Source organism: Mesocricetus auratus, unplaced genomic scaffold (genome assembly GCF_017639785.1).
Source record: "Mesocricetus auratus isolate SY011 unplaced genomic scaffold, BCM_Maur_2.0 Super-Scaffold_100004, whole genome shotgun sequence".
NCBI lineage: Eukaryota > Metazoa > Chordata > Mammalia > Rodentia > Cricetidae > Mesocricetus > Mesocricetus auratus.
The window spans coordinates 3,171,132-3,193,573 of record NW_024429189.1 but is presented as its reverse complement, the minus strand read 5'-3'; the positions used below and the strand labels follow the sequence as shown (position 1 = coordinate 3,193,573).

Sequence of the window (22,442 nt, the reverse complement as noted above, 5' to 3'; positions counted from 1 at the left end):
GCCACTCAGGAAGCTGCTTTGCGCTCTGGCCATGTGCTGCACACCTTCTCCTTTGTGTTTAGAGCCACATTTTCAACACATGAGAATGAACAGGCATTCCACAAGTGTGTGTAGATCACATGTGTTGTTAGGGGAACCCACACAGTGCTCCTAGTGCTGTTGTCCTCCTCCCTGTAAATATGGACAGAGGACAGAGTCCTGTCAGAATGACCATGGACTTAAGAGCAAGTTTATGTTTGGGCAGTGTGCACAGTCTAAGTGTTCTGCTGATTTGGGGCCATTTATAGAACATTTGGCAGATCCAGAAGAGATAGAAGAAACTAGAGAGTGAATGTCTCCTGTAAGTAACTCCAGGGTTTTGTGTTGCTGGAGATTAAACACAGACCTAGCATCTATGACAGAGCTACAATCCAGCCTATGGTTTGTATGTGTGTGGTGGGGGTGGGGGCATGTGTATGTGGAGGTCAGAGAGCAACTTTTCAGGGGTCAGTTCTCTCTGTTTTGAGGCAGGGTCTCTGTTTCTGTCCCTGCAGTCCACTGGCATTGGAGCTTCTGGCTGATTCTTCTGTCTCTCTCTGCCATCTTGCTGTAGGACTGCTGGGATTACAGTTGAGTGCCACCACATCTGGCTTTTTATGTGGGTACCAGGGATCAAATTCAGGTCTGTCAGGCTTACTTGAGGGGTAAATGTTTTTACCTGCTGAGTTATTTCCCAGCCCCTCTAGTTATTTGAATTTCAGTACTTAATACTCTCAGTCTGTTTGTGGGCACTTATCAGAACAGCTTTATATTTCTTCTCATTTAATATACTCTAAAGTGCTGAGATAACTCATTGGTTTTAAGGTGCCTGCTGCTAAGCCTGATGACCTGTTCACTTTATAGGAGTCACATGGTGAAGAAAAGAACTGACTCCCACAAGCTGTCCTCCAATCTCCACATGTCTTGGTGTGGCCTTTCTCTGCCCCTAAGTAAATGAATGAAAAAGAAACTTTTTGAAAAGAAATTATATTCTAGTTGGGTATATCCTAGCATGTGGGATTGCCACAAATTCAAGGACAGCCTGAGTTACAGAGTGAGTTTCAGGGGAGCTAGGATCAGAGAGCAAGACCCCGATTTAAAAAAAAAAAAGTAAGATAAAATTTAAAAAGCCCAAACAAACCAAAAGATGGTAAGAGTCCTTCAGTATTTGAAAACATGATTTTATTTATTTATTTATTTATTTATTTATTTATTTATTTATTTATTTATGGTTTTTCGAGACAGGATTTCTCTGTGGCTTTGGAGGCTGTCCTGGAACTAGCTCTTGTAGAGCAAGCTGGTCTCGAACTCACAGAGATCTGCCTGCCTCTGCTTCCCGAGTGCTGGGATTAAAGGCATACACTACCACTGCCTGGCAAAAACATGATTTTTAAAATCAACTTTAGTAATGTGTGTGGTTTACATACAATAAACAAAAGTTTTGTTAACTTTTGACACAGTTGTGTCACAGTAAAGGTTTCTGTGGCCTGCAGAAGCCACTAGTCTATTGAAAGCTGCTGCTCACAAAATGCTGACCCCTCTGCCTTATTCCTGTCAAAGCCATGTTGTGGCTTAGCATTGTCTTCTGTGTTTCGGTAGGATTAATTGGAGGTTGTATGGGCCTGAGGCTCACACTGCAGAAACTCTTTAACATGGTTTGCATGTCCTTTAGTTTTAATTGATTGCATGGGTCCAGAGATATGTTAGAAGAACCTGTAGGCTTTGACTGGAGACCTCATGTCAGCTTAGTGCTTTCAACTCCTCCCATACCCTGATTACTTTTGTTTCAAAGCAGACATCCCTGAAAGCTGTCTGTGTAGTCTAAGAGGCTGTTCTTCATCTACATTAGTGACGTTTTTCTTTCAAGCTAGTTTCTATTCACACCATGAAACCATTTTAACTAGGGGAGGTGGTTTGTTAGATAGATGGCTACTTTTTATACTAGTGCTATTTCTACTTGGGTTGGCATGGTCGTGCATCATGCTTTGCTAATCACAGTCTAGTAGCCGGCACTGAGTTGGCCTCTTGAGGATTTAACTGATGTGGTTAGGTGGATTAGTGCATCACTTTCTTGACTTGTATTGCCTTTTCTAGGTGGAAGACATTAGAAACTCATGATGTTGTAATAGAGTGTGCCAAAATCTCTCTGGACCCTACAGAAGCTTCATATGAAGATGGCTATTCTGTGTCTCACCAGCTCTCTGCCTGCTTCCCTCCCCGTTCAGCAGATGTCACCGCCAGCCCTTATGTGGACACACAGAATAGCTGTGGTAAAAACCTCTCTTTTTGCACCTTCATCTCTGGAAAACATTGTTTTTATTTTTGCTTTCAATCTCTTCCTAGAGTAGAACTTCTTTTACTGCCTAGGGACTTTTCTCAGAATATTTTAAAGTAGAGCTTACCTCTATTTTGTTTGAATTATTTTCTATCCTTTAAGCTTAACTGTTCTCAGTCTCTTATCTGATAACATAGCAGATCCCCAGACTAGTCCTTAGCACATAACAGAGTGAGGTTCAAGTGCTTATATCTGGTCCCTGTGTCATAAGAGACTCAACTTCCAATGGGGCCCCACAGACTGACACAGTCTGAGAGTCTAGATAACAGCAGATCTTGGCTTTAGCTGGAGTGGAGGCTGCAAATCAGGCTGTCAGGCATGGTGTACCTTTTAAATTATCCTGATGTATAACTAGAGGCAGACCTGCCTGAACTTTAACTTCCAAAGGGCATTTTTTAAGCATTCTTTTTTTTTTTTAAGATTTACTAATTATGCATACAGTGTTCTACCTGCATGTATGTCTGCAGGCCAGAAGAGGGCACCAGATCTCATTACAGATGGTTGTGAGCCACCACGTGGTTGCTAGAAATTGAGCTCAGGACATCTGGAAGAGCAGCCAGTGGTTTTAATCTCTGAGCCATCTCTCCAGGGCCTTTAATGAATCTTTAAAGACTGGATATGGTGGTGCACACCTTTAATCTCAACACTCAGAAGACAGAGGCAGTAGATCCCTTGAGTTCAATGCTAGCCTGGTAACATAGCCAGTTCTAGAGCAGTCAGGGCTATACAGTGAAAACCCTGTCTCAAAACAAACAAATAACCCACAAGAATCTTAAATGTTAGTTTATTCACAGAGATGCCCAAGCCTCTAGTGACTCTTTTGTTTATTTATTAGTTTTTTGAGACAGGGTTTCTATGTGTACTCCTGGTTGTCCTGGAACTCTCTCTGTAGACCAGGCTGGCCTCAAACTCAAAGAGATCTGCCTGCCTCTGCCTCCTGGGATTAAAAGTGTGCGCCCCCTACTGCCCAGCTGCTCCTTGTGATTTTAGGTAGAGCAGTGAGTTATTTCAACTGTAGTTGTTTATCAGAGTGACTCGGCACTCATGCTCACCCCCCTCCTTCCCTTTCATTTCAGGGGGAGCTACTTCCACCCCTTCCTCCACCTCTCGGCTGATGTTGTTCAGTCCAGCTGGGCAGCTACCTCAGAGTCTGAGTTCCCCATCAACACGGCTGCTACCTGAGCCGCTGCAAGTACGGTGCCACTCAGTGTGCTTCCCCTCCTCTGCCTCCTGGTGAATTTGGGCCATTGGTCAGGATTTAGTATGTAGCAGGGAAACTGCACACTGTGTGTTTCTGGAGGGTCCTTAAGGGCCCATGATAGGAACAGAGAAAGCCATTGTTGCTACATGGGTAACTTGGAGTGCAGACACTTGAAATGTAACTTGTCTCGTAGTAAAGATTTTGCAACATGCAGCTTGTAGTTGAAAAGGCCACATCTAAACTGACATTGCCGGGAAATCTTGTGCAGGACCCAGTGCTTACTCGCCGATACTGATGTTCCCTATTGATTCTAGGCTACTCTCTGGAGCCCATCTATGGTCTGTGGTATGACCACTCCTCCTACATCTCCTGGAAATGTCCCACCTGAGTTGTCACAACCCTACAGTAAAGCCTTTAGTACCACTGGTATGTAGGTCTTAGTTCTACTTAATTGGTTGGTTTGGGCCTGTGTTTTGTGACAGAGGATCTCATAGTGATTTGGGGGCATTTGGCGGTAATAAACTTGTTTTTGAAGCTTAATATAAGTTTCTGGGCTTTTCAGATTGAGTAAAGTAAAGAGATAGACAGATATATAGGTGCTGAGACTGATCTGGATTCCAAAAAGTTAATTGGACAGCTGTATTTGTAGTGTTAGCGCTGTTGAGGAAACAATGACCTTTCTAATATTTGGCTCAGCCTTTCTATGTACTGTCCTTGTCTCTGTGCAGGTGGAAAAGGAACTCCTTTGGGAACCCCAGCAACCTCTCCTCCTCCAGCCCTGGCCTGTCCCCCAGATGACTGTGTGCATGGGTCATCCTCCCAGGCTACAGCCACACCCCCCAGAAAGGTGAGTGGCAGGCCAGAGATAACCAGTGCACATCTCACCTTGTAAAGCCTAATTATGCCAAGTGCCATCCTGACCCCAAATGGGATGGAATTGAATCATAATAACTTAAAATAGGTGTCATCGGTTCTCAAGGCATGACCTGCCAGCCCCAGGACCCTGAAAGCCTTTCAGGCTCAATGGATTAGGCCAGCTTTCAATTCAACATTGACTGCTGTGTGCTCTTCCCATGGCATTGATAGTACAGACAGTAGTAAGATACTGACCCCTTAGCACAGACCAAGTTAGAGACCAGACTCTCAAGGTATTGTATCCCTCTTAACATACTCTTTCAGCTTCGAATTTGGGGGTGGGGGGCTGGAGAGATGGCTCAGAGGTTAAGAGCACTGGCTGCTCTTCCAGAGAACCCGGGTTCAATTCCCAGCACCCACATGGCAGTTCACAGCTATCTGTAATCCTGGTTTCAGGGGATCTGACAGCTTCATAACAATGCAAATAAAATAAAGTTAAATAAATTTATTTTTAAAAAATCTTAAAAAAAAAGAAAGAAATAGGAGATGGGGGCCATGTTCTACCCTAAGAAGCAAAAATGATGAGTTTTCATTAAATCGGGGCCTTGAAATTATATGTATATACCCTTTGGGAATGTAGCTGGATATTGTGGTACACATTTAATACAGGCTCCAGGGACTGAGGCAGGAGGATTGTGAATTCAAGGCCAGTGTAGATGCAGTGAGTCTCTGTCTCAAAAGAGCAAGAAAATAAACAAAATAAGAAATGTACTCAGAGCTCGTTTTATTCCACACTGTAACTGTTTGAGTTGGAGCTGAACTAGCTGCCTTTTTTTTCCTATGGAGTATGATTTATCTGAAAGACAAGTGACTGGCAGGTGGTTTATTCAGACCTGAACATTTAACAGAAAATTTCTTTTTTTCAGATTTGGTACAGGCTAATGGATTTCATTATGACATTTTTATACTTACATGACTTTGCTCATATTTTCTTCTTTTCCTACCTGTGACAGTTTCTTAAATGATGAACCAAGTCTGTCACTTCAAGGTAAACAGTTGACAATGATTGATGGCCAATAATAAAACCCAACTTTCAAGTGAAAATAGTTCATTAAAAAACTTGTGCCTAGGGCGTGGTATGGTAGTGCAAACCTTTAGCTGTAGCACTTGGGAGGCAGAAGCAGGTGGATCTCTGTGAGTTCAAGGCCAGCCTGGTCTACGTGGTGGCAGGTTCTAGGTTATCCAGTGCTACATAGATCCTGTCTCAAAAACAAACAACTTGGCTGGACATGGTGGCACACAGCTTTAATCCCAGCAGAGGAAGGTCAGTCTCTGAGTTTGACATCAGCTAGGTTCCAGGATAGCTAGGAAAACCCAGGGAAACACTTTCCAGTACCCATGTAAAAAAAAACAAAAACAAAAACAAAACAGGACAGGTGTTGTGAGCAAGCCTGTATCCCCAGGCCCTGCTGTTAGAGGCAGGAGGATCCCTGGGGCTTGCTGGCTACCATCCCAGCTCAGTGAAAGGCCCTGACTCAAGGGAATACTATAGAGTGATAATGCAGGCCTTTGGCCTCTGTGAGCACCTGCTCATGCACATGTATGAAGCATTTGTGTGGTTTCAGATTCTACACTGTAACTATGTTTAGAAACCATGAGATGAAATATAATATGCATTTTAATTTTGCATATCTGTAAGGGCCCCAATTTTCTTCATATATTTCAGACAAAATAACACACAGAAAAATATCAAGAGTAGAATGCAGGCAAATTCAGCTGGTTTTCATTAAACAAAATTATTGAAAGAAATTGAAAAAATGTAGCAGTTCTATGTGATTATTGTCTTAGAAAATGCATTTTATTTCATAAAAGTATGCTATATGCATTAACATGACATTAGTGCATTTTAAATTAATAATTTTTCTTTAATTTCTATTTTAATTTCATATTAAACACTTTTGGTAAATTTAACCATGCAGATAGAAGCGCCTGAGACTGATACACTCTAGAGCATGCACAAGCACACACACATGGTAGGTAGGTAGGTAGGTAGGTAGGTAGGTAGGTAGGTAGGTAGGTAACTTATTTTATGTGTATGAGTGATTGTGTACCTGGTGCCCACAGAAGCCTGAAGTCAGAAAAAAGCATCAGAGACTTACATATAATTCAGGGACTAGATTTACAGATGGTTGTGAGCTGTCATGTGGGTTCTGGAAATTGAACATGGGTCCTGTGAAAGAAGAGGCAGTGCTCTTAGCCACTGCCATCCTTCCAACTTTAATTCTTTACATTTTTTAAGATTCTAAAGGAATTCTGAAGTCAAGCGGTTCACTGGACTATGCTTTAAACTCCATTTACTGTATGTCACAGAACATGCCCAGCATTTTCACTGTGTGCTTCTATTTTCAGGAAGAAAGAACAGATTCCTCGAGGCCTTACCTGCAGAGACAGCAGTATCTAAATGACCGAGGACTAGGTAAACTCCCTGGGTAATGATGGACCTGGCTTATCTCTTTGCATTGAATTCTATAGTTTCAAAGCTAAGCTAGGTGGAAAGAGGGTGGTTTGGAGTAGCACTAAAGCCAACTCCTAGAGACACACACAATACCAGTATTAGAAATTTATTAAGCTACTACCTGAAGTCTGTCTGCTTTGAGCAAGTCAAACTAGGTGATTTTATCTATTATTAGAGACATTATGGCCTGAGAATTGTATTTTTGTGGGGTTAGGTTTGGAACCTTTGTAAATGATGCATAAGTTCTCCGTCTTTTGTAGTGGTCCTAATTTCGTCTACTCATCTGAAAGAACTCTTGTACATGCGTATATAGTGTGGCAGCTTTGTGCTTGCAGGGTTAGCCAGTTTGACCTGAGTTGTCTCTGTCTCTGCAGAGGATCCACCTGCAAGCAAAGGTTCCGTTACTCTGGGGAATCTGTCGGATTTCTTAGGTGACCTGGCTTCTGAGGAAGATAGCATTGAGAAAGATAAAGAAGAAGGTAATATGTATTGGTTGCTACAAGGTGATGAAAGTTGTCTGCTTCTGTCTCAGAACTGGGCTCTAGTATTCAAACTCCTGAGCTTGCTTGGCTTTCTTTGTTGGGGTGAATGTGCTAGCATGTACAAGGGAAGGATTGCCTGCTTTAATTCCCCTGTAGCACACAACCCCTGAGTGTTTACAGGGTTCCCTTGTTTCCCCACCCTCATTTCAGCTGCGATATCCAAAGAGCTTTCTGAGATCACCACTGCAGAGGCGGATCCTGTAGTTCCTCGAGGGGGCTTTGACTCTCCCTTCTACCGGGACAGTCTCTCTAGTTCTCAGCGGAAGACTCACTCAGCAGCCTCTGGGACTCAGGGCTCCAGCGTGAACCCTGAGCTTTTGCACTCCTCCCTGGACAAGCATGGGCCTGATACACCAAAGCAAGCCTTTACTCCTATAGACCCACCCTCTGGCAGTGCTGATGCCAGTCCCGCTGGGGACAGGGATGGCCAGACGTCTCTGGAAACCAGTATCCTCACTCCCAGCCCTTGCAAAATTCCACCTCAGAGGGGAGTGAGCTTTGGAAGTGGGCAGCCTCCCCCATATGATCATCTCTTTGAGGTGGCCTTGCCAAAGACTGCCTGTCACTTTGTCAGCAAGAAGACTGAGGAGCTGTTGAAGAAAGTGAAAGGAAACCCTGAGGAAGACTGTGTGCCCTCTACCTCCCCGATGGAAGTACTGGACAGACTGATAGAACAGGGAGCAGATGCACACAGCAAGGAGCTGAGCAAGTAAGCCTGGGCCCTGTTGTTGTTTCTAGGCAGCACAGGACCATGAGGGCAGTGCAGGACTACCCCTTTCCTCCTGTACCTGGGCCAGCTGGTTCTCTTGTGTTTTCTTACATGTCCTTCTGTTCAGTTGCTTTTCCATGTCTAGAGCATGGGCACTTGTGTCTGGATGACTTGTGAGATAGATGGTGTCCACTTGTAAATAGCTCTTCAGTACAGGTCATTTTGTGCCTCTGTTCTGTGTGGGTGCTCCAGTGGGTGTTTGCACATTTGTTCTCTAAAAAGAAGATGTTATAAATGAGGTTATAATACCTCAGAGTTAAGTAACCCTCATCTCAGTATGTCCTCCAGTTAGAGGTTTCTGTTTTCTCTTATGCTATTGGTGAAAGCTGAGATTATGAGCATTCTGTACAGAGCGCCTGGGCTGCTAAAGAGCTGAGGCAGCTTTCAGGCTTTGTTTTTAACCCTGTCAGAGGATTCCAGGAAAAGCGAAAGAATTACCCGGCCAAGTTGGGTTTGACCCTTTTGCCTCTGGTTCTAGGGAAAAGTTAGTTTATTCTTTTGTTTGTTTTGAGATATTGTTTCACTGTGTAGCCCAGGCTAGTATGGAATTCATGATCTTCCTACCCTGGTCTCCCAAAGCTGAGATTACAAGGTTGTACCACCACACCTGGCTTGTTTTTGCCTTTCTTCTATATAATACCCTAAAGTGGAATTTGACGAGAATTATAATATTTAAAACTCCATGTATAAAATGAAATTTGGTGTTTTGGAGTCAGGCAGATTTTTGTCTTAACAGGGTGACAGTAGCTTGTTCAAGGAGAGAGCAACTGTGTGTCTACATGAAGAGGGGAGGCAGTAGGGCTCCATGTTTTCCTGCAAAGGGTGGTTGGACAGCAGATCCTATGGCACAGCCACTAAGCCAAGGAGCTCAATGCTAGGACTGAGATTTAGCTATATGCAGTGGACTTACCTACCCCAGACTACCTACCCCAGACACCAATAATCCCTTCTAGATCAGCCGAAGACTTGGAATATGAAAGTTGTCTTAAGTCACTGCATATTCTGACTACAAAGATGTGAGCTAATCTTGCTACAACAAAAAGTCAATTTTTTTGAGGGGAGAGGGGCTGAGGATATAGCTCAGTTGGTAGAGTGCTTGCCTAGCCTTCATAAAGTCCTTCATTTGATCGCCAGCACCATATAAAATGGGGCATGGTGGCCCGTGCCTACAGTCCCAGCACTTGGGAGATGAAGGCAGAAGGATCAGAAGTTCAGCATCACCCTTGGCTACATAGCAAGTTCAAAGCCAGCCTGGGATGCATGAGACTTTCTCAAACACCATCACCAACAACAAAAAGTCCAGATTCATGTTTTCTAGATCAGATCAGTAACTTATTATAAAATCTTTTCCTAGGTTGTCCTTACCCAGCAAATCTGTTGACTGGACCCACTTTGGAGGTAAAGTTGTTGCTTCAGCACACATCCAACCCCACTCATCCCTCTTCTGCCCTCAGGAAAGGGCCCCTTTGACTCCTACTCCAGTTAGCTACCTGCTTGGTAAGAGGACCCCAAGTGTTGCAGAGTCAGGGTTTCATATTCTTAAGGAGTGGCAAGTACTATGGACTTGGGAGTTCAGTGACAAAGTGAGTACCAGATTTCCCTAGGAAAGATCTACTTGGTGGGAATGTGCTGGGAAGTCTCCTGGGAAGCATAGCAGTGAGGGACCAGTGACAGAGAGAAAGGAAGTCAGAAATACCTCCATGATCAGGTTTCCTGCCTCAGGGGCCCTCCTCTGGTACCACCTTGGATGCTTTAAAGGGAAGGCAAGTAGAAGAATCTTCCATCTCTTAAGAATGGTGGTGCTGGGAACGCACACACTGATTGGGTGGTGTCAGAATTGTGTGCACACATTGTGGAGACAGGACCTTTCACTGGTCTAGAGCTTGCTAATGTACCAAGGCTTGCTGGCTAGTGAACCCCAAGGGTCTGCCTGTCTTTGCTTCCCCAGTGCTGGGATTACAGGCACAAACTCCCATGCCTAAGTATTTTTTCATGGGTTTTGCAAATTAAGCCAGGCTCCCATGCTTGCACAGCAAGCGCTTCATGGACTGAGCTGTCTTCCAAGACCCAGAAATTATGTTTCTTAAGTGAAGCCCATGGGAGGCCCTCGATGGAACTGTGTGTAAAAGGCCTTTCTGCCACCTTCCCTCTGCTTCAAAATCAGGCTCTCCTCCCTCAGATGAGATCCGTACCCTCCGAGACCAGTTGCTTTTACTGCACAACCAGCTGCTGTACGAGCGGTTCAAGCGGCAGCAGCATGCCCTCAGGAACAGAAGGCTGCTACGCAAGGTGATCAGGGCAGCGGCTCTGGAGGAGCACAATGCAGCAATGGTGAGCAGGCAGGGGTGTCCAGCCACGCCATGGCTTATAGAGAGCAGATGCCAAAGGAAAGGGCAACCTTCGTTAGCCCCAGCTCTTCTCTAATGACTGAGGGCAAGCCACTTAGCCTGTGAGGTACAGGTGCGCTCAGCTGGGTCTCAGAACTCCTCTTAAGCTCCCAGGAACCATGAGAACAAGTGACTTTTTGTGACTACTTGGCATTTGCCATAAATGTGAAGGGCCAACTTATTTTACTTTTCCTGCTGATAAGCTGTTTCATGGCACAAAACTGAAGGTGCTTGATGTCATGGGTATAAAGACCTGGACTTTGGTGGATTTTACCTTAAGCTTTTTGGGGTTTTTGTTTGTTTTGGTTATCTTGGGAGGGTTGTTTGTTTGAGATAGGGTCTCTCCATATAGACCTGAAACTGAAACTCACAGAGATCCACCTACTTCTACCTCCCCAGTGCTATCACACCTGACTTTCCTTAAGCCTTTTGATGCTTCTTTACCCATTCTGTAGACAACGAATGATAGTGGCAGTCTGCATTGTACCCTGTGGTGTTAAATCCTACCGGTGAGCATTCATCCTATGCTTGGTGCACTGGGTGATGGTCAGGGCCTAGCATTTTAGAGGACTAACGCACTGTATATTCAGGGTCTTCCTCAGCTGGCATCTAGGACTTCAGCAAGTATCAGAAGCATGGTGTTTAAGGAAAGGTCCATGTGTTCATGTGGAGTTTGGACAGTAGAGAGGCACCAGGCCCGTAAATGTATGATTAAAATTCCAGGGCAGTATGTGACTGTCAACGTTGGTAATGTGTTAAGCTTGAGTGTCAGTGCCTGTGTTGGGTAGCACCTAAAATGATGCTGTCTCTGCCTTTGCTAGAAAGATCAGTTAAAGTTACAGGAGAACGACATCCAGATGTGGAAGCTGAGTCTGAAGAATGAGCGAGACCGATACAGTCAGCTTCAGGGACAGCATGACACCATGGTGACCCAGCTGTACAGCCAGATTCGACAGCTACAGCATGACCGGGAAGAATTCTACAACCAGAGCCAGGAGTTACAGGTATCAGCTGCTGGACCAGGTGGTGACAGGAGAAGGTGTGACATCAGCTATGTCCTGTCACTTTACTCAACTTACCTGAGATGAATACTTTGCTCTCCAAAATGACAAGTGTATTCATGTTGGATAGATCTTAACTTCATTGTTCCTGTAGTGTCCCCATCACCCTGGAGCTAAAAGAAACTGCTTAATGCTCCTCTGAGCCAATGGTTCTCAACCTGTGGGTCATGACCACTGGAACATTCCTATTTCCAGTGGTCTTAGGAACTGAGAAACCACTCAGTAGCAAAATTACAGTTGTGAAATAACAATGAAAATTAATTTATGGCTGGGGATTCCTAAGACCATCAGAAATACGTGTTTTCGATGATCGTGACCCACCGGTTGAAAGCTGCTGCTCTAAGCGGTTTTGAACACTCATTGAGATTGATTCCTCCTGACATAGTAGCTGTTTGGAAACAACACAACTACATTTAAAATATTTTAAACTTCACTTTTAAGTAGGCATGATTGGTAAAGTCATGTGACCTTGTTGGCCCTGCACAGTATTTCAGCCCTGGAATCAGTAGACAGTGATACCCTCATTTCCTTTCTGTATTATCATATTGCCTTTTTTTTTTTTTCTTTTTGCCAGGCATTATCCACAGACATATGGCATGTCTCTACCAATTAATTGGTAGTTCCCATGATGTCCCACAGGTGTCACTGTGGTCCCTTCAAAGAGAGAGTTTGGGCCACATTTCTTTATGGCTGCCTGGCCTGGGACATGTAGTTTGGGTGCTGTAAGGATCAGGTCTTTGGAGTTTTTTTTCCCTTTCCTTTTGATACTTGGAATATCTCCTTTAAAATAGAAAAGTTCAATACTGATGGACAAGAGCAGTTGAGGGACAGAGCATCCCCAGCTCTGCCTGTGGCTGTGCCCATAGGTGCTCTTGTAGCCTCACGGCCAACTCTCTTTGGTAGACAAAGCTGGAGGACTGCAGGAACATGATTGCGGAGCTACGGCTGGAGCTGAAGAAGGCCAACAACAAGGTGTGCCACACTGAGCTGCTGCTCAGCCAGGTTTCTCAGAAGGTAAGACAAGACCCCACCTGCTGAGTCTTGCTTCAGGCCAGGCAGATGTATTACTCATATGTCTGTGGTGGTGCTCCAGCAGGGAACAGTTCTACTCAGGAAACATTTGGCAATATCTGGAGACACTGGTGCTCCTGGCAGTGGGTGGGTAGGGGCATGGGTACTGCCAAATGCAGTGTACCCCCTATTGCAGACAGCCCTCACAACAAAAGTGCCTACTGAGCTGGGGGTAGGCACATCCCACAGAGCTCTTTAATACCTTATTTATGAAGTATAAACAGTTTGTTAAGGCTTTTGAGATGTAACTCCCCATAGGGATTCAATGAAATCTATGTATCATGTATCCAAATATAGGTAAGTTTGCTGGGGCTGTGTCCCATAGCTGGGTCTGCTCCAGTGTTCTTGGGCTAGCCGCAATGAGATATATCCATGTTGCTTCTGTGCAGAGCACAGCCCAAGTGTGTTCTTGCTGCCCTTGGTGCTTTCTTCTGCACTAGCCCTAGACCCAGTGGGAATGGATTATTCTACTCTGCATCGCACTGTGCCCCTCAGTAGTCCCTGCCCCTGTCTGTTGGCTAGTTTGCCACGCTGAACTTGCACTTTCTCACTTCCATCTGGACAGCTCTCCAATAGTGAATCGGTGCAGCAGCAGATGGAGTTCTTGAATAGGCAGCTCCTGGTGCTCGGGGAGGTCAATGAGCTGTACTTGGAACAGCTGCAGAGCAAACATCCTGACACCACCAAGGTATGTGGCCAGGCACGGAAAGGCACAAAACTGTCCTACCTGGCCCTGTGTTCTGAAGAGCAGCCAGGCCCCAGCCACATGGCATGGTCTAGCCATTGGAGGGGATGAAGCGGGCATGTGCCAGGGAGCCCAGGGTACATAATCAGGTGCTATTCTCATTGCTGTGACAAAACTCCTGAAAAGAAACTAAAGAAAGGAAGGATTTATTGGCTCACAGTTTGAGAATCTCTTGGTGGTAGCAGTGTGAAGCATCTGGTCACATTGTGTCCACAGTCAAGAAGCAGAGAGAGATTGGTACTTATCTGACTTTCTCCTTTTTATTCGTTCTGGGACCCAGCCTGTGGGAGGATACTGCTCATATTTAAGCTTGGTCCTACCACTTAAGTTAACCTAGTCTAGATTAGTCTCTTCCAGATAGCCCCAGAGGTTTGTTTCCATGGCGATTCACATCCTGTCCGTCACACAGTGAAAGCGTGAGATGGACTGCTGCAGATCGGGAGGGAGGGGAGAGACGGCAGCCCGCTCTGTCTCGCACACCTTTTAGGGTTAGGGTGTGTGTGGGTGCTATGCCCCAGCACCCACACTCTTTTTTCCTTTCCTTTGTGACTCTGGTCCTGCCATGTTCTCTCAGTCCTGGTGTCAGCATCAAGGCCAGTTAGTGTTTGCCAGTGTCCTGAGACAGATGTCCATGTCGCTATACAGTCAGCCGTGGGCGGTGTTAGTAAAGGAGCTGAAGTGGAATTTCAGGATTCCTGCTCCTCCATAAGTGCCTTTAGTACCCTTGGGCCAAGGCTCTATGAAATGTCATCTGTGGTCCCAAGTGGAACAGTGTTGTCTCAGAACTGAGGAGACATAATTCATGGTAGAGTTGCTTCTTACTTCTCGGTTCTTCTCAGCCACCAGTTCAGACTCTGGAGGATGTCAAAAGTGAAACTGTCTAGATTCCAACTTTGAATTACCCTGGAAGCAGAATAGTTTCAAGAGAATGTGGGGAACGGACCCAAGGAAAAGAACTTGCTGAGGCAATTTTTTTTTTTTTTTGAGATAGGGTCTGCCTATGTAGCCTTGGCTGCCCTGAAATTCTCTACATAAACCAGGCTAGCTTTGGACTCACAGAGACTCACTTATCTTAACCTCCCATGTATGGCTGCTGCTAAAACAACTTTTGATGCCTCCAGAGAGATGACACAGAGCTGGACTAACTTCTGTTGTTTGGACTCTTGAGACTGGCAGCAGCCATGTTCCCTTCTGGGAGCTGTTTCAGAGTTATGAACTGGGAAGCTCACTTGTTAGGTGGGATGCCTTTTGTTGTACATCTCAAAACAAATCGAACAACCTCACTTAACAATATAGAGTTTTATGGCTGGAATTGACAGAAATTCCTGACACAGGTGATTTCCAAGTTGGTCAGGGCGACAGTTTGGGACCAGAAAGAGGAATTCGGGCTCTTTTCACTCTTCCCTCTGTTATCTTAGCCTGTTAGCCTGTCCTCCAGCTAGCCACACTGTTGGGCCAGTTGCCCCAAGTTCAGCCCTCACAGGCCAACCAACCGCATGGTGTTCCCAGGAGGAGCAAGTAAGTATCCCTTCCTACAAGTGGGTGTCTCTCAGTGAGAACAACATTTCTCACAAAACTCTGCACACTTCCTACCCTGTGTCCCTTTCTGTTAGGTTTGAGTGGAACTGTGAGGGCCTTGAGCAGGATACAATCTGCCCCTGGTTGGAGTTCTGGGTCACTGTTGTTCAGGCCTATGGAGGAGGTGCAGGCGTCTAGCAGGCTGTGAGGGTTACTGAGATGCCCAGGGCTTGCTGTCTTAATTCCTTGTGTGAGTATCCATAAGTAAGCACAGGTGTCACTATTGCTGGGCAGGCTTGGTTCTAGGGCCCTGCAAGTCTCCAGATTGTTAGTTCCTCATAAGAAGATGGTATGGTGTTGGCCAGAATCTTCCCATATCCTGTAACTCAAGTCACATGCATATGCCTCGTGTAAGGTAAGCACTCTATAGGTAGCTGTTAAAATGGTATTATTCAAGAATAATGACAAGAACCCAGCATGGCATACTTAGTACACACAGTGAACATGTCAAATTTTAGCTGATGGGGTCTGTAGATGTGGAGGGTGACTGTGCTGCCTCTGTTACAGAAGTCAGCTGTGATGTTACCTGGAGCTATTCTGCACAGCTGGAATGGCCATGTTTTCAGCCATTTCTGCCTTCTGCATTCTGGAAATGTTTGATTTACTAGTCAGCATTGAGGCTTGGTGCCTTCCAAAGAGGTCACCGTGTAGCTTAACAGTTTAGGGTCTTTTTTGAAAAAAGCCTATAGTGTGTGTGTGTGTGTGTGTGTGTGTGTGTGTGTGTGTGTGTGTGTGTTAAATAGACAGTAACAATTGCTAGGAAAGCTCCTTTCCACCTTTTGGGGGCACATCAGGCTATACTTAGTATGGATTTGTCAATGCAGGCAGGCCATCTGCATGACTTGGCTGACAAATTGGCAGGTACCCAGCCTGAAAATGCTGCTTCTCCTGAGCAGACATGTTCTCTATGTTCTCTTTGTGTCACCATCTGAGCTGATAGTGGAAGAGGGAGGAAGGGTGAAAAGAAGGCAAATGGCTACTGCCATTAACCAGATGCATTGTGACAAACATGATCATGCGGGCAACGGTCCACTTTTGTGTCTTTTTACTGGTTCTGTATGCACCCCACAAACAGTAAATATATGCTTTCTCTCACAGAGCCCTGACATTAGTTCTAAGGGTACTTACGGTTCTTGGCTTTTGTGAACATGCTGTGCTGACTGCTGTGTGACACGACTTTCTGTGTTTCACAGACATCAAAAATGCCCAGCTAGCCTACTTGCCAGGAAGTCATTCTTACTCAGTTGGGTCAGGACACTAAGTGCCTCTCAGTGTTGAGGGCACTTCTTGTTGAGTTGCATTGTACAGTTGTCTGGAAGTACTGACTCCAGACCTTTTTATAGGAAGTAGAAATGATGAAGACTGCATATCGGAAAGAACTAGAAAAGAACAGAAGCCACCTTCTCCAGCAGAACCAGAGGCTGGATGCCTCACAGAGGCGAGTATTGGAACTGGAGTCTCTTCTGGCCAAGAAAGACCACCTCCTCCTAGAACAGAAGAAATACCTTGAGGATGTCAAGAGCCAGGCGAGGTGACTCACAGGAAATGTGGGGGTAGGGTAGGGGTGAGGCCCCTCCCACGTTCTGAACCAAGCCCTGTCTTTTAGTGGACAGCTGCTGGCTGCAGAGAGCAGGTATGAGGCTCAGAGGAAGATAACCCGGGTGTTGGAACTGGAGATCCTAGACTTGTACGGCAGGTTGGAGAAAGATGGCTGCCTACGGAAACTAGAAGAGGACAAGGCAGAAGCAGCAGAAGCGGCGGAGGAAAGGTGAGAGCCGCCACATCAGTGCTCTGTGGGATGCTGAGCTCGAGGTGCCACACACAGCGGGCAGCATGGCAGGCCTGTGGAGAGGCAGTGACAAGCAGCTGAGCTGCTGTCCTCTGCTCAGTCCTTTCCAGAGAGCCATCCTGTTGCTTGGCCACACTTGATTATCTGACCTTACCGTTGCAGTCTGTAACCCAACATAACCCCAGCTGTTACTCGGGCTCCACGTGACACACTTGTTTGTGTCTACTGTTACAAACATAGTGGGAGGGCTGCAGGGATGGCTCAGTGGTTAAAAGCACTGGCTGCTCTTGCAAGAGGACCTTGGTTTGGTTCCCAGCACCTAGGTGAGCCACCTGTAACTCCAGTTCTAGGGAATCTGACATTGTCTTCTGGCCTCCTCAGGTATCAGGCACACACATGGTACATATACACACACACATACCCATAAAAGTTTTAAAGAATGGGCAAGCTGGGTTCAGGGAGCAAGTATAATTTCACATCTCCCCAGAAGTGCTACAGTTATCAACTGCATTCCCTCTGGATCTCTTACAGGCTTGACTGTTGTAGTGATGGCTGCTCAGATTCCTTGGTAGGGCATAATGAAGAGGCTTCTGGCCACAACGGTGAGACCAGGACCACCAGGCCTAGTGGCCCCCGGGCCAGCTATGGAGGCAGAAGCGCTGGAGGCAGCAGCAGCAGCAGCAGTGAGCTTTCCACTCCAGAGAAACCCCCGAGCCAGAGGTTCAACAGCCGGTGGGAAACCGCTGTGGGTGAGCCCTCCAGCAGCATCCCCACGACTGTTGGCTCACTTCCTAGTTCCAAAAGCTTCTTGGGCATGAAGGCCCGGGAGCTGTTCCGTAATAAGAGTGAGAGCCAGTGTGATGAGGACGGTGTGACCAGCAGTAGCCTTTCTGAGACCCTAAAGACAGAACTGGGCAGAGACTCAGGCGTGGAAAACAAGACTCCCTTTAATCTAGATGCCTCACACCCATCTTCCCCGAACTCGGACAGTGTGGGGCAGCTCCACATCATGGACTACAATGAGACTCACCAAGAGCACAGCTGAGGGGTCTGTCAGTGTTAATTTACGTCTTTGTCAGCACAGAACAGGAGGTGTGAATGCACATTCTAGGCTTTTCTGTTTCCAGGGTCTGAGCGGCTGCTTGTGCAGTGGGAATGGGACAGAGGTCATTTTGACAGCTGACGGAATGTGGGATGATGGCTTTTGGGTCTGGCATTGAGATGCTTTCCTTCACCCCACCCCAGCCTCTTTCATTTACCTAGCAGTATGTACTAATTGAGGGCCTGTGTGTGTCCCTTGTAGCTTTATTTTGTTCCTTCCTCCCACCAAATGGTTGTGTCCTTTGAACCTGTGCAATATGAGGCCAACTTTCATCTTTGGGTCCAACACACCACTCTGCTTTCCTGAGTTGCAGATAGACGGGTGGCTCTTGGGTAGACCAGGCAGTTAGTGGCACTGCAGGTAAGTCCAGTTTTGTCCCTTCCAGGAGGACGTAAGTTGATTGTCTTTACAGGAGCCTTTTCACTGTTTTTTGTTTCTGAAGTTCAGCATCTAAAGCCACAGATCTAGAGAAACTGGTTCATTCACCTCTGCCTTCTTTTGGCATCTCTGAAATGCTTCCTAGAAGGTTCTGTGAGAATACCAGTTGTTTTGATAGTGTGGTTGGCGCTGTGGAGACCATACTGCTTACTCTCTGGAAAAATTGTATCCCTCTCCCCCACTACCTCTTATTTATTTGGTATTTGCTTGAATGCTGGCACCATGCTGCCTGTGGGTGGGTGTGTAGGTGGTCATCCTGCAATCTGCAGACTGAGGGAGTGGTCACTAGGAGGGGCACCCAGGATGCTGGTACACATGTGGAAATGTGCCGCTGGCTGGCCCTGTCCAGCTGAGTCACAGTCCACCTTTCAACCATTTGCCTCCCTTTGTCCACATGCCCGATTACCAGCTGCTTTGTAATTCTGCAGCAGACAAGGCTCGGAAGGGTCAGAATTTCTGTAGAGTTTATGCGACATCATTCTCGGGCTGGGGGAGCCTCACCATAGTAGGTTCTAGCAGCTCTTTTACATCAATTTTTGACTTTGCAGGAGAGATTCCCCCTGGAGCTCCACATCAAACACTTCTGTTAGTAACAGCAGAGTGACTCAGTGGGAAGGTGGTAGAGGCTGGTGGCCTGTACCACTGTCCACCCTCATGCTCTCGAGAGGTGACCAATCAGAACAAGGTGGTGGCAGAGAGTGCAAACTCAGCCAATGCTCCTGAAATAAATGCTGGAAGTGTAAGAGTTGTTGCCTGATATTCTGGACCAGGCAAGGAAAGACTTGGGGAGGAGCCATGAGCTTGATTTTCTTATTTCTGTTCTAGCTGTTATATAAGGACAGAAGAGTTTAACTACAACAAAGATAAAAGAAACTAATGGTACGAAATCTTACTGCACGTGAAGTTTCCAGCCTGAGGGTGAAAGTCTTTTTTTAAATGTGGCAGTAAATATCCTAGCATCCCTAAGTAAGGTGAGACTCCTTGTCACCATGGCAGTGCTGGCTGGGGACCTGTTAGGGATATATCTCTGCTATAGCCAGCCCACAGGAGGGCATGCCACTGACCACTCTCAGATCAGCAGAGGCAGCCATGCTTTTCATTTAACTCTGCCCAAAGGAAAGCTGAAAACCCAGTGTCCTCCCACCTGATCCATTGTAGAAAAGGCAGATGAACAGATTGGGAGAAAGATCACACAGTTAATGGTAGACACTGCTCCTAAGAGTTGCCTCCCCCCCAAGGTGTGTGCCAGAGAAACAAGCCTTTTTCTCTACATTAGAAAGAAAATTTATAGACTGCTCAAGAGCTGAAGTTTAGGGAGAAGAGGTAGTGGCTTGGTAAAGCAGACTGAGGCCTAGGCTAGCATCTCTACAGAGCATGCTTGGGCCTTGCAGCACTTTCCTCCAGCCTGTGCGTTCTGTACCACCTGAGTATCCTGTGTGGCTTGAGTTCTAAAAGACTGTTGAGACGTTTTTGTTTTGTTTTTGTTTTTTTGTTTCCCTTTTTTCAGCTAAGGTCTCTTGGGGACTGTGACCTGAAGTTATCTTGACTTGAAGGTGCCCAGCCTAAATATTGGCTCTTTTCAAAGGACTCCAGGCTCAGTGGGTGGAGGCTTCTGTTTAGAGAGCAGTGACAGAGCATCTGGGATCAGTGGGTTACCTCCTGCTGCTGCTGTTGCAGTCAGGAGGAAAGCTTCTGAAAGGCAGCTGAGGCCTGGGCCAAGGCACTGGAGCAGTGGGTATCATGGGCAGCCTGGTGTATGAATGCTGGGGTTGAATAGCTCCATCCTTGAACCACTTGGGAGTTGTGCTGTGGTTGCCTGTGGGACCCAAGGAGACTGGAAGCTGTGTCTCCTGCAGTCTGAGTCTGACAGGAGCAGCGCTGCAGTGCCACTGGAGTGGAGGTGCAGGTCAGTGCCAAGGGAGGAACTAAGCACGATCTCTGTCTCGTTCCTCCCTGAAGTCTTTAGAGTCTGCTTTGGGAGCAAAAGCAACATGACCATGAACATGAGGAGACAGGCTCTAAGGCATTCCTGGAGCAGGCAGCACAGCTGCCAGGGGTGAATGTTGACCTTGATAGCTTTGTTGACCCTTTCAGGAGAGAAGTTTGTTTAGTCTTCTGGACTAAGCTGCAGAAGGTTCCAACTGTGTGTAACATGGTTAGCAGGGAGTCACTTCTTAGAAGGCAAACTCAAAACCCAGGAAAAGTCCTGGAAGCCATGTGATTAAAAAAAAATTTAACCTCCCCTCCCCAAGCTGCTGTGACCAGTAGCCAGTGCTCCCTGGGTGGCAGGGGCACTACAAGCCACTGTGATAAGCCACAGACTCAGGGCCATTTGCAGCATATGTGGGCTCTAGTGCTCAGAGGAGAATGAGAAAATGTTAGCAGTTGAATGATCAAGGATGAAAAGACCTCAGAGCCCAGGCTGACAGTAGAAACTGAGGAGTGTGTAGCAGCAGTCTGGTGTGGTGAGACCAGCCAGCAGGGACTACCAACCACTTGAAGCCAGAAAGAACTAAAGAACAAACAGAAGTACTATAGGAAGGTGCTCGCTTTCCTGAGCAGTAAGGGAAGGAGACGCTACACCCCCAGCTCTGCCTGCACTGCAACACATGGAATCTGCATCTGTTGCGCCTTCACCCCGAGGTCCATGCTGTAAGTCCACTGCTGTGTACATTGGAAAATATATCCAGTGTGAGGCTGTTTGTGTCCTTGTGTACATCCAGAGGTTTTTGGCATGTGCCTCCATCCCCCCTCCCCAGTTTGCTGCAGAGTCACTGATGGCCTTGGGTTTAGACTGTGTAGGTAAAATTGGGAACTGGCTGCTGCTGTGACCCTCGTTCCCACTCAGCTTCCCAGTCTGAGTCCCTGGTGTGCCCAGGGGAGCAATGTTTCTGTTTTGATGCCACCCCGATTCTCCAAATGAGGTGTAGAGAAGCAGCTGCAGCCACAATAGAAACTGCACCCTGAACACTCTTGGTCTTCGAATGAAATTTAATGGGGGCCAAGAAGTACCCTGCCCTTCCCAGAGCCCCAGTATTATCCACCTCTGGATAGGTAGGCTGACTGAGCACTGGAGCTGGTCTTTCACTAGACCAGGCCCTCTCCCTGCCGCACCTCACAGTGTTGGATTGGAGGAGAGGTCATGATGGTGTTTGTTAGCTCTCTGTGGGATCAGAGACAGACAAGCGTTTTTGCACTAGGAAGATTCAGTGGTCACCCTTCATGAGACTGGACCACAAAATGCATTATGGAGGAGCAGGTTTTGCTAAGACATAATTTAGTTTTATAATCAATCATGAATGAACCATATAGGGATAACTTGGAGTTGGGGTGGGGCAAGGGGTTCCCATCAATGAAAACAAATCAGACTTAAAAAAAAATAACTTTTTAGTTCAATGGAAGTCACCTCTTCTCAAAAGGTTTAAACTTTCCTACTATGACCTTAAAAGCATGTCAAACAATCCGCATCAGATGCCATAATACAGGCTGCAGGAGAACATGGTACAGTCTCAGTGAATGGAATCAAAGGTTTGCTGTCCTTAGAATGTTCTGAAATGTCAAGGCAGTTGCTTGTGTTTAACTGTGAACAAATAAAGATTTATTGTTTTGCACTCCGCAGTGTTGAGATGGAGTGACTTTATGCTGGCCTTGGGGGCTTGTGGATGAAATGCGATGGCCCAGAGACACTGCAGTCTGTCTGGAGTAGTTCCCTGGATGGTAATATGGAACAGGGGGGAACTTGGACTGGGAATCAGATAATTAAGCCACCTTAAACCCATGCCTCTGTGTAAAGAGCAGTGTGTGGGAAAGGGCCACCTCTGACAGCTTGGCCACCCAAGTCTTCATCTCAGGTCCTCCTGATGGAACCCAGTAGAAGCTAGTCCTGGCCTGGCCAGCTATGTTTGTGATATGCCAAAGGACAGTGTAGCCATCATCATCACCTATGCCAGTGCCTCCTCTGCCCTCAGGTATTGTGCAGGGGTGGGAGATAACCTTTATATAACTTTGAGATTCTTCCCCCACCTAATCCCTGCCA

The 22,442-nt window shown here is 46.4% G+C and overlaps 1 protein-coding gene across 8 annotated transcripts in view; it reads left to right on the top strand.

The window, feature by feature from the left end:
• Nucleotides 1-22,017, top strand: part of Tsc1 (TSC complex subunit 1) — a 46,038-nt gene extending 24,021 nt beyond the window's left edge. For 5 of the 8 annotated variants that reach the window (XM_040745131.1, XM_040745129.1, XM_040745127.1 and 2 more), the window contains 16 exons: nt 534-608; nt 2,113-2,288; nt 3,430-3,545; nt 3,869-3,980; nt 4,283-4,401; nt 6,819-6,885; nt 7,299-7,403; nt 7,617-8,175; nt 9,590-9,633; nt 10,400-10,566; nt 11,444-11,626; nt 12,587-12,697; nt 13,320-13,442; nt 16,421-16,608; nt 16,684-16,845; nt 17,398-22,017. In XM_040745131.1, coding sequence (XP_040601065.1) covers nt 534-608; nt 2,113-2,288; nt 3,430-3,545; nt 3,869-3,980; nt 4,283-4,401; nt 6,819-6,885; nt 7,299-7,403; nt 7,617-8,175; nt 9,590-9,633; nt 10,400-10,566; nt 11,444-11,626; nt 12,587-12,697; nt 13,320-13,442; nt 16,421-16,608; nt 16,684-16,845; nt 17,398-17,911 — 2,821 coding nt within the window. In that variant the 3' untranslated portion in view covers nt 17,912-22,017. The remainder of the gene's footprint in view (nt 1-533; nt 609-2,112; nt 2,289-3,429; nt 3,546-3,868; nt 3,981-4,282; nt 4,402-6,818; nt 6,886-7,298; nt 7,404-7,616; nt 8,176-9,589; nt 9,634-10,399; nt 10,567-11,443; nt 11,627-12,586; nt 12,698-13,319; nt 13,443-16,420; nt 16,609-16,683; nt 16,846-17,397) is intronic. The other 3 variants (XM_040745132.1, XM_013124719.3, XM_005085424.4) reach the window with 3 other exon arrangements.
• Nucleotides 22,018-22,442: the final 425 nt, after the last annotated feature.